Below are 11,219 nucleotides of genomic sequence, written 5' to 3'. Positions count from 1 at the left end.
ATTCACTTCATCATTCATTCATTCACTCATCATCTGAAAAATTTTAAGGTTATGTTTTAGACAACAAAACATTTTCATTAAATTTAATTAGTTTTTCTAAAATGAATGTCCTTAGAAAGAATGGTTTGCTAGTGCAATTAAGCAGATTTAATTCTACAGCCACTGAATTTGTCAATAGAAACCCTCGGAACTTGGAGAGGATTCGCTTAGCTCGTAAACCCGATGGTTACCACTTAGATAAGCCTGGGAAAAAGTTTTGGCACAAGTATGTTTCAATAAATGCTTATAAATAAATAGTTGCTTAACTTACTGGATAGTAAGAGTTATTTTTGACCTCTAATTTCTTGTATTACAGGCTTATTCTCTCTCCTTCAAATCGTATTGTAACTGCCCAAGTGATACACTTCCTCAATGGACCAGTAATCGAAGCAAAGACATCAGAATGGTCTCTTCGTAAGCAATTATACAGTGTAAATGATACCAGCGCATATATTAACCTCGGAAGAGTATTCGCTCAACGTTGCCTTGAGTCTGGGATAACAGAAATGTATTGCGATATCAAACCTACAAAAGGTGGGAAGGTAGAAAAGTTTATCAATGAAGTTGTAAATGGAGGGATTAAATTAGAAGAACCAGAAGTGTACACTAAACCTCACCCATGGGATCGATTTAGACCAGAAAAGCCTTGGGAAGTTACAGAATAAGTTAATGTAATTTAAATTTAATTTAGTAGTTGTTAAAAATAGAATGAAATAAATTATAATACCCATGTACTCTGTAATATTTTTTATTTAAGTTTTTTATGTACAAAAAAACTATTAAAAAATGCTCCATGCAGGAAAGAAGAAGAAGAATAGGTCAACTATGCCCTTGCATCTTCTATTATGATTTTGAAGCTTACATAGCTTGCAGAAATTTAAATAATACAAAAATAGAGGTTTAGTAATAAAATACAGATGTGACAATATTCTTCAGGATTTAAAGATTTTGAAAAAATTGACAAAAACTGAAGCAGTGATCGACCACTGCACCAGCATCAGGCCCGGCCGACTTTGTAGGCAGCGCCCCGTGGACTTTATTAGGTGGGCTGCTAAGTGTGTTCCCCGATCCAAAAAAAATTCTAATAAGGATTTTCTCAAACGACAACACTTAAGTCATTTGTCAGTTTGTTGGTGATTAATTTGTCACAACTTTCAAAATATAAAAACGGCTTTTCAAAGATTTTCGTGTTAATCTTTAACTATTGTGATAATAATGTTTTATCATCCTGTTGGAGATATTGTCTAGTGTGATTGTGAGATACAGACTCAGTAGTGCTCTAGTAGGTATTTAAGTTTGGAGACAGTGACTTTTTATCTAGTGTTTTAGTTTAAGTCACGAGACATCATAATATTTAATAAAGAGAATAATGTGTTTCTAATTGTTTTGAGTATCATTTTCTTCATCTTATTGACGGGCTTAGTTACCTCTGAAAAGTTTTTGCATTAATTAAAAATAATGGTAGAACATAAAATCAATGACATAATATTATGTCATTGATTTTGTCATGATAATAAGTTAGTACCAAAGTCACTCACTAGATGGCGTTAAGAAAAGTCCAGTTTTTTTTTAGGGAGTCGCCGTTCTTCTCGTCAGAGTAAATATATTCGTTGACCAGCATCATTATTCCAAAACTTGTATGGAATCCAAGTTATAAAGAAAGGCGGATATTACGATTTTTGGTGCACATAAAATGTTATGACGTAGTTCTCCTAGAATCTAGCTCCTCAGGTTTTATTTCTGCAAAGTTCAATGTAGGCAGAATAAATTTATTCCAAAGAGACTTCAGCAATAAAATATCTGTGGTATCATTTGTTATTCATTTCTGAACGTATCCGTTTGAAGGACTTCCGGATACACTCCTTTTAAAATATTTTTTTGTATATTTGTACGATCCCTGAATTTTTTTTATTAAAATTAGCATAAAAATAAATGTAACGTTTTTAGAAAAAAAAAATTGGTTTTGAAACATTATAAATTTAATTTTATAATACTAAAGTAATCTGCATGAGTCACTTTTAAAAATGGCGGAAACAATGATGGCGTCCATTTTTTTAAAAGCCAGCCCCCCTAGACAAAACGCACTTTTTGATCGAATCGAAAATCGAATCCGTCAAAACTCCATACAAAAAAGGGGCTTTTCGACCACTTTTCGACTGGTTTGCGATTATAATTTGCACTTTGTCTAGACCCACAGTCCATGAAAAATATAGTTCTCTCTTTCTCACTTATGGCAAAACCCGTAAGCTACTGGGCACGCGTAGTGATCAATATGTCCACGTGATCTGTCGTCAGTCGCGACTCGCGTAATTGCAAAATGCAAAATGTCTGAGAAGGAAACGTTTGTGTTACAATGAAATCATAATATTTTGTTGTTTAATTTGTAGTGTTATAGTTTTAAAATGCCTGCATCAATTGGTGTTAATTTACGTGTGACTGGCCACTGTAGCCAAGGCGGGAGAAAGTACATGGAAGACTTGTTTTCCGTTGCTTATCAACAAACGGAGGATGAGAGGGATTTGGAGTACGCTTTCTTCGGGATTTACGATGGCCACGGCGGGAGCGAAGCTGCTGCTTTCGCCAAAGAGCATTTGATGGACTCAATAGTGAAGCAAAGACAGTTCTGGTCGGACAATGATGAGGACGTTCTCAAAGCAATTCGAAATGGTTACATGTTGACCCATTTGAACATGTGGAAAGAATTAGGTAAACACTTAACACTTGACTTCTACGGAATAGTTTTCAGTATCTTATTACCATCCTAAAATGCTAGTGTTTTCCCAAGGAGAGCCCAAAGTGATTGTTCATGTTTCGTACGACCTTGTTCAGCTTATTATTTTTTCTCGAGTGGTTTGACATTGAGTCAACAAAAGTGTTTCAAACGCTTCTTGCATTATTCTTCGCGTTGGTTAGATAACAGCAACAAGTATTATGTCCACACAGTTTTTGGGAAGCCCACTCACTGAAGTGAAAGCTGTTCTACTGGTTTGTTTTTATATTGGCGCAAGTTTTCTCTTTTCTGACAATGTTTGAGGCTGTGACTTGATGCTTTGATACTGAAAACATCCTGTAATTCAGTCAGGACCATCATACATCTTGTTCAGATATTTCATAACCTATGATATTCTATAACTTGTTTATCCAAAATGTACTTTTGGAGGGAAAAAAGTCATCCTGATATTCTTATATGTTTACCTCTTGTCACCTATTATTATCATTACAACTCCATATAGGTGTTGTGAAGGCCATAATAATTATATCATGCATGTTTATTGAGTAACAGATGACTAGATCTCAATACTTTTGAAATGTAATAGGAATTTTATTTGGTAACTAATTTAAATATACCATTTATTTGCAGAGAAATGGCCAAAAACAGTGACGGGTCTACCCAGCACGGCTGGTACTACAGCAAGCATTGCGTTCATAAGGAGAGGCAAAATATACATTGGACATGTCGGAGACTCTGCCATTGTACTTGGTTACCAAAAAGATGGTTAGTATTGAGGAAAACCAATGGGGAAAGGATACCTTACAATATACAATAATGTCATTATTGTATACTATGTAAACATTCATTTATCCTTCTATACACTGGGATGTTGATGAATATGAGCCAACTCTATAGCTAAACAGTGCTTTTGTTCACATTTACTATGATAAAAACTAGAACTAGTTTATAATCAATAATATTACAATGTATATCCCATAGAATTGTATATTAATTTCCATGTGAAGGAGTGTCAAACATCCATAATTCCTCACAAACTTGCACATTTCTTTTAGTAATAATATTACCAGATTCAAATCTGTACTATACATACTTGTTTTATTAAATTTTTAGGTTGTGAAGAATGGGCTGCCAAACCTTTAACGTCGGACCATAAACCAGAATCAACCGCAGAAATCGAGCGCATCCAAAGATGTGGTGGAAAAGTAGTGTCAAAGGCAGGAGTACCACGAGTAGTATGGAACAGACCACGGTTAGGCCACAAGGGGCCTATAAAAAAGAACACGCCTATGGATGAAATACCATTCTTAGCAGTAGCAAGGTCATTAGGAGACCTATGGAGTTATAATCCTCAAAATGATGAGTTCATAGTCAGTCCGGACCCTGATGTGGGTGTTTTGACAATTGACCCGTCCAAATTTCGGTATGTATTGTTAATAAATCCAATTTGATGATTTAAGTCCAGAAATTATGACTATGTATGACTTGGAGTTGGAAATAACATACGGCAAATGCCATAATTTGTCACATTTTTTATGTATGAGAACAGTAGCAGTGTGAATCTGGGTCTTTCTGTATTCACACCACTTTCCTCTGTTCAAAGTGTTATACTTCATACAAACTGTAACATGTAATGAGTCTTAGTCTTCTAATCTTCTGTGAATAGCAGTTACATATTATTCTGTAAATTTCATGTAGTAATTTAGAACAGGGGTCTCCAAACTTTGAAGCCTTGGGGTCATAATAATTTTTTCAGTATTTTGCAAGGATCATAACAATTTTAATTCTTATGTCCACCTATGCAAACATAGGCTTAGTCTTAAGCTGTCGCGGGCCGGATTGATGCCAATTGCGGGCCGGACATGGCCCGCGGGGCGTAGTTTGGAGACCCCTGATTTAGAATATTCTTTTATGTTGAAATTCCAGGTGTCTAATATTCGGGACAGACGGCTTATGGAACATGATATCCCCTGAAGGAGCAGTGAGCTTAGTGCAAGCGACGGAGCGGCACAATGAAGCTGCCCTCGTAGGAGGGAACACCAACCAGCCGAGGGACTGGCTCAATCCATCCAAAAGTTTAGTCGACCATGCTCTAGAGAGGTAAACATTATTTATATCATTAAATTAATAATTTATTTCTGTATAAAACTTAGCCTAGATAAGTACACGTTTGGTTTCAATTAAAATTAGTGCACGGACATAATTAATAATACCTAAACTAAGCAAAATATTTTGCCTGTATCTTAGGTATCTATTTTAAAAGTGCTTACTAAGCATTCTTTTGCAATATCAAAGGTAAAATAATAATAATACACTACTTATCTTACCATTAAATCAATCACAGTCACCCATAAATAACAATAACGTCAACGTTCCACATGTTATCAGCTTAAAAAGCGTATCATCAATCAACTACACGTTTATCAAACGGCATAATACCTTTCAGGTGGTCAAACACAAGAATGCGCGCCGACAACACGTCCGTGGTCACATTGATGCTGGACCCGCCCGGCCCGCCGCGCGCCACCGTGCTGCGCTCGCGCACGCAGAAGCCCGCCGCCCTCCCCGCGCCCGCGCCCGCCCCCGCCGTCGCCCGCCCCGCAGAAGACAAGCCCGTGCCGCAGAACGGGCTCACCATCATGACGCGCTACTCCGACGCCGAGCGGCCCGCGCCCGAGCCCGCGCCCGCGCCGCCCGACCGCCCGCCCGCGCCCGCCGACGCGCCCGCCACCTACGGCGACCCCGCCGAGTCCCGCTTCATGGCGCGCGCGCTCGGCCGCAGCCGCGTCGTCAACACGCTCGGCCACGTGTACGACGAGATCGTGCGCGGCGCGCGCCCGCCCGACCCCGGCCCGCCCGCCACCGCGCTGCCCGACCCGCCCGCCCCGCCCGACCCCGCGCCCGCCGCCGACCCCGCGCCCGACCCGGGTCCCGACGACGCAGCGACAAACGACGACGTCGGCATCCAGATCAACGAGGTGTCGTCCAGCTCCCCGGCCGACGCCCCGCCCCGCGCGCGCCCGCGCCGCGCCCGCGACGCCCCGCCCGCGCCCGCCAACGACCGCGTGCTGCGCTCGCACCACGACGAGCCCGCGCGGCCCGTCACGCGCCAGGCCGCCCGCCCGCGCCCGCCGCCCGCGCTCGAGCGCGTCGTCATCCTCACCCGCCGCCCGCCCGCGCCCGACGACGAGCGCCGCGCCACGCGCTCGCAGGCCGCGCCCGCCCGGACCCCGCGCCCGGCCTGCGCGCGCCCGGGAAACTCGGCGCGCGCCCCGGGGCCGCGCCGGGCCCCGGCGGCGCGCCAGCAGCGCCCGCGCGCGGACCGCTCCAAGGAGAACCTCGGCGCCAGCCGCGCCCGCACCCGCGCCGCCTCCGCCGCGCCTGAGCCGGAGCCGGCGCCGGCGCCCGCGCCCGAGGTGCACTCGACGACGGGCGAGGCGTGCGCGCCGGCGCCGGCGCCGCGGCCGCGGGCGCTGCGCTCGCGCAACGAGGCCGCGTCGCCGCCGCCGGGCAAGCGCGCGCGGCCGGGCCCGGCGCCGGCGACGGAGCGCTGCGCGCGGGCGCTGGGCAAGCGCGCGTCGGGCCCGTGGGCGCCGGCGCTGGCGCTGCGCAACCGCCTGCGCCGGCGCCTGGCGAAGTAGCCGCGGCGCCGCCGAGGCCGCCCGTTGTTGTTGTTCGTTACGTTCGTCCCCCGAACGATAGTACAAAGAATATATTGAATATTTACGTAAGTTTAACGAGTGGACCAGTCGGATCGGATCAGCCCTGTAGATAATATTTATTCCGCCGCGTCGGCGGTCGTCGATGCGTTCGGCCGGCGGTCGGAGGCGCCTCGCGGACTTGTCGACGAAAAATTTATTGTTAACGATTGCGAGAAATCGTGAATTCTATATTACCGAGAGTGCTTTTCTCAAAATATTAATTAAGAGTGCTGAATATTATGTATATTTAATATTATATTATTATATGATATGATGTACAGATAACGTTTTGTAAAGACACCAAAATTTTCCGTTTTAATAGTGCTAGAATTGTATTTTTTCTATACAAATTTAACTGTTAGGGATCGGTTGTTATTCTTTTGGGAAAAGAAGTTATTTACTTCCTTGGATAGCTTTATTGAGTTTACGCGTTCGACATTGTTACGATGAAGGTTGTCTCAGATTTTATAAGATTTATAGGAGCATGGAAAGAGCTTTGTTTGTTATAAACTTACGTCGAAACATATCGAATAATAATAATAATGTGTGTGTAATGTAAGCGATACAAACCATTGGGATTGAAACAAAACATAGTTTACAAGAAAACTCTGGTGCGTAAAGTTCGTTCTCATCTATTATCTTCATATACATAACTATTATATATTTTTTAATATCAAAGTAATGTGATTACGAAACCATTGATATATTTTGAAACCAAATAGGGTTCATGTGAATACGACTATGTTAAATACTGTAAAAATATACTTTAAATATTAAACCAGAAAAAGATTTGACTAAAAAGTACCTAAGAATGGACTGAAGACTCTTCTATAATATAAATGTGTAATATTAGTTTTATAACAGTCCGACTACGGTGTATTGTTCGTGACATTTTGAAACACCAAAAAGTCGCAATCCAGGGATAGTTTCTGCGGGGTTACTTTGAAAAACGTCATCCCAAGTTTCGAATGTTGCCATCCCTCACACGAAGAGAGATGCCAGCATGAGCGACGGTGACAGTAGACCCGAAACTACGTAAACAGCGTTTCAGAGTAGCCCCCCTGGTTTCACAGTTCAAAATAGTTGAAGGATTTTATGAAATATCCTTCGAACATGTCACGAACAGTGCATATTGTTAAACAAAGAAATAATTGTAATAATGATGTGCCTCAATCGTTACCGACATAACAACAATTACATAGGTAAAGTGTTCTTTGATATGAGATATGTATTTTTATTAAAATAAAATTTATGCATTGTAACTTAGATGTAAAAGAGTTAATATAATTTGTTAAGCTAATGTTTCTAGTTGAATTGAATTTTGTCACTTACATCGTGCAGGAGTAAGAGTAGTTTTAGTTAATTACTTACCCAGTTTGTTTGTTTCAAAGATGTAAGTGTACTTTTTTTACAAGTCCAGAATGGATGTTGTAATTTTTGAGGGTAAGAAATGCCTTGAGTAGTAGGCAGGTGGCGACACTTAAACCTACGGTAAAAAGAAGCTAAAACAAATTTATAAGTATACATATTAATTTTAAAGTAAAGGATTATTGTAGATTTTATTTTTTGATTTAAATAAAGTTTGTATGAAATAGATTATTGTTTTTTCTTGACAATATTTCCCTAAACCATACAAAAATAACGTATTATGTAAAGTATCTTAATCATAATCATCTTAATACGACAAAAGAACAAAAAAATACTGCTACATCGAAATACAGGGTGTAATTTATAACAATCACATCTAAAAATACGTGTTTCTTTTTGCCATTGCTTCCCTTTGATGAACGAGACAAAAATGAAAATAAATGGCTTATTCCACTATTTATGCATTTTGGGAGAATCATCCAGCATAGCTTGAACTCACTGTTCACGTTTTTGTCACAAGTTGTTACATCCTGTATTACATACGTAATTGCAGCAATTTGTAATAAATTGGCAAAAACATCTGCTATTGTTTTCCCACGGTGCTGAGTCCTTGAGATTTACCAAACTCAGGTCTAATCTATGTACTAATTTTAGATACGTCTAATCTTCTTATAATTTGTGGGTACGTAGACTTAGTACTGCCGCATCGTCTTTTAGTACCTAAGTAGTAGTTTAGTATTCGTATCGTAGTAAAAAGTTTGCGTAGTTTTTTTAATGTTGTTTCATTATACAATCTTTTTAATGAAACAGGATTCAAATATTATTAAGATTACGATGATGATTATGATATCAACACTCAAAACTTGATTCAAACTCAAGTACGGATTTGAGTGTGTATTTGATCACAGGGTGGGTGTAGTAGATTCGTGTATCTTCATAGTACAGAATACAGATATATCGTAAGTTGAATCATAGAAGCGAGAAGGGAATGTACGGACGGATTCTAAATTATCTAAGAACACTCACAGTAAGATGCATAGATCTAGTATTAAAGTTCAATTCTACACGCTAGGTCGAGAATTCTAGAGATAAGATTGGAAGCCGTGTCACAATACTATGGCCTATGGGTGTATAAATGATGATTGATGTTCTCCCAACCTTAGGCTGAACCGAGTGGAGTGGCGCGACTAATCGCCTTGAGTGCAAGGGTTCCCGGGTTTGATTTCCGGTCGAGTCAACTTAAAAACCTAACTCTATCGACTGGCTTACTTGCTCTTGTTAGCATTATTTACCTTCTGTTGAGATATGCTCTTTTTACTTGATATCACACGTTTATTTAATTTAAGGCCATGATGACGTTTTATCACATTGAGTAGGTAATTTGAATATCTGTATATTGGGTAATAAAATGTGCTCATTTACTGCACATAGCAGGAACCAGCGACAGACAACAGATGGTGTATTAAAACTTGTATTACATTACGTTTCGTTCGCTTGGATTCCCTCCCGTTGCATTGGCTTGCGGTCCTCAAACAACAATATCTACGCCTATACAGGCAGGTAAACATTTTTTACCCACCGGCCGTTGCACGCGGAAGCTGGCGTCCCCAATGAATGGCGGCGCACCGTGTCGCTACCCGGCCCTCACTACGCTCCCGTCCCGTCACCCTATGTATTTCAAATCGGCTAGGTTATAGTTTGTGCGCGCGACTCTATCGTCCCGCACGATCGTAGTCAGTTACGCGACGTACGAACAATCTGTCGCTCCCGTGTTTATTTTACACCATAATGTGACTTTTCTACAAAATTGTGCGAAAAACCTTTTAATCTTACCGTGAAGTGATTAGAGGCTAGAGCTGTGAGTGTGAACGTGAAATTCGCGGTGTTTTGACGTGAAAAAACGCGGGAAGCAAGTGCAATGCGTTTATCGATCTTTTGCATTGGTGCAATGTATGATAGCGCTACTTATTCGGTTGTTTACTTCGGCTGTTAAATTCCACTGCGCTCGCATTTTGATCTTTTATGAAATCATTTCTATTTATACAAAATACCTAGACTTTAATAAAACATTGATTTTATTTGTGTTGACATTGAAAAGCTCCTAACCTTTTGCGACCGCTAAAGGCTGTTTTAGAGTATTTTTCTGTATTTTCTAGTTTTCTACTTTGTTGTTTTGCCAACCGGACGCGAATGTAAGCTGTCCAACAAATATATCTGCTATTTCGCATTCTTAACTGATAGATAACTAGTTCTACCAGTTTTTTCCCATCGACCGACCATTATGGGTATTCGGCAATCCGCACCAGTATGATTATTATTACACAGTTTTTGTTCTAATTAAGTTAAGGACATGATACATGTTTAACGAGAACAAAGTAACGATTTTACAAAGGCCATTGTCGGTATCGTAAAAATAAAATTCATTCTGCTCTAAATAACTAGGCAAATAGCTGTTTACGACTCTACCACGTTAAGAATTTCGTATTTAGACTAAGGCAATCAATAACTGCTTATAACATTATTAAGTGAATCACTACCGTTTTGCTCTACAAATTATCAATCTGAGGTTACATGCAATATTTCCAGATAGTTCAACTTCAACATTCCTTCACGTAATGCATACTTACCTTTATTGACTCTACGTCTATTATTTTTCACGATGTCTTTCTTAACAATGTTATTATGCAAGTAGGCATTCAAAACCTTTCTGGGTCAAGTATTAGATACGTAGATTTTGCTATTATCTCAAAAATATGATGCATCTGGAATATCAGATGGAAAGCTTATCGTGTGCTTTCCCTGAAATTGATGTCTCTCTGAAACAATAAAAAACCTACATTTTCAAAAGTCCAACATTTTTTTTTATAGAGACAAAAACTTAACCTAAAACAGGCCGAGTTACCCTTTCAGACTTTCGTATCTATTCGATTATTCATTAAACTATTTAATTAATTAGATATATTATTTGCTTGTTTATCAAAAACATTACAAGATACTGCTATTTATTCTCCAGTGTAGTTCCAATTAGGACTTTATTGCGTAATTTACGATGTAGTGTTGATAAGCAATAATTTACTTAATTGATACACATGACATAATTTGAAGATAGTGTCCTATACTCCTATTACTTTATACTGCATTGTTCAATCAAGTAAAGGATAATCAGGCCATTCGTACCTACCCACTCGGCTTTTGGCATTTGTATGGTAATATCGTGTAGTTAACACCTACCTTCTTAAAGTTATAGCCATTGAGACCTTAGTGTCAAAAACATAAAGTTAGTGCGCCTTATTTAGTCATCTTGATTATGATACAACTGAACTGACTAGGTACTTTACCTTACTTAACCGTCTAAAATCAAAAGTCCTTTTCTACTCAGA

At 40.2% G+C, this 11,219-nt stretch overlaps 2 protein-coding genes across 2 annotated transcripts; both read left to right on the top strand.

Annotated features, from left to right (window-relative positions):
* The first annotated feature begins 3 nt into the window (after positions 1 to 3).
* On the top strand, positions 4 to 773 carry LOC135081970 (large ribosomal subunit protein uL18m). Its single transcript, XM_063976716.1, has 2 exons — positions 4 to 265; positions 356 to 773. Exons 1-2 carry the CDS (start codon positions 102 to 104, stop codon positions 702 to 704), a joined length of 513 nt encoding a protein of 170 aa, XP_063832786.1. The 5' UTR covers positions 4 to 101; the 3' UTR covers positions 705 to 773.
* A 1,508-nt stretch (positions 774 to 2,281) lies between these two features.
* Positions 2,282 to 6,411, top strand: LOC135082439 (uncharacterized). Its single transcript, XM_063977234.1, has 5 exons — positions 2,282 to 2,745; positions 3,401 to 3,535; positions 3,884 to 4,193; positions 4,697 to 4,870; positions 5,217 to 6,411. The coding sequence occupies exons 1-5, from the start codon at positions 2,442 to 2,444 to the stop codon at positions 6,409 to 6,411; spliced, it is 2,118 nt and encodes a 705-aa protein (XP_063833304.1). The 5' UTR covers positions 2,282 to 2,441.
* The last annotated feature ends 4,808 nt before the right edge of the window (positions 6,412 to 11,219 follow it).

Source organism: Ostrinia nubilalis, chromosome 21, assembly GCF_963855985.1.
Source record: "Ostrinia nubilalis chromosome 21, ilOstNubi1.1, whole genome shotgun sequence".
Classification (NCBI taxonomy): Eukaryota; Metazoa; Arthropoda; class Insecta; order Lepidoptera; family Crambidae; genus Ostrinia; species Ostrinia nubilalis.
The sequence above is the reverse complement of the archived record's forward strand: the minus strand, read 5'-3'. Positions and strand labels throughout refer to the sequence as shown.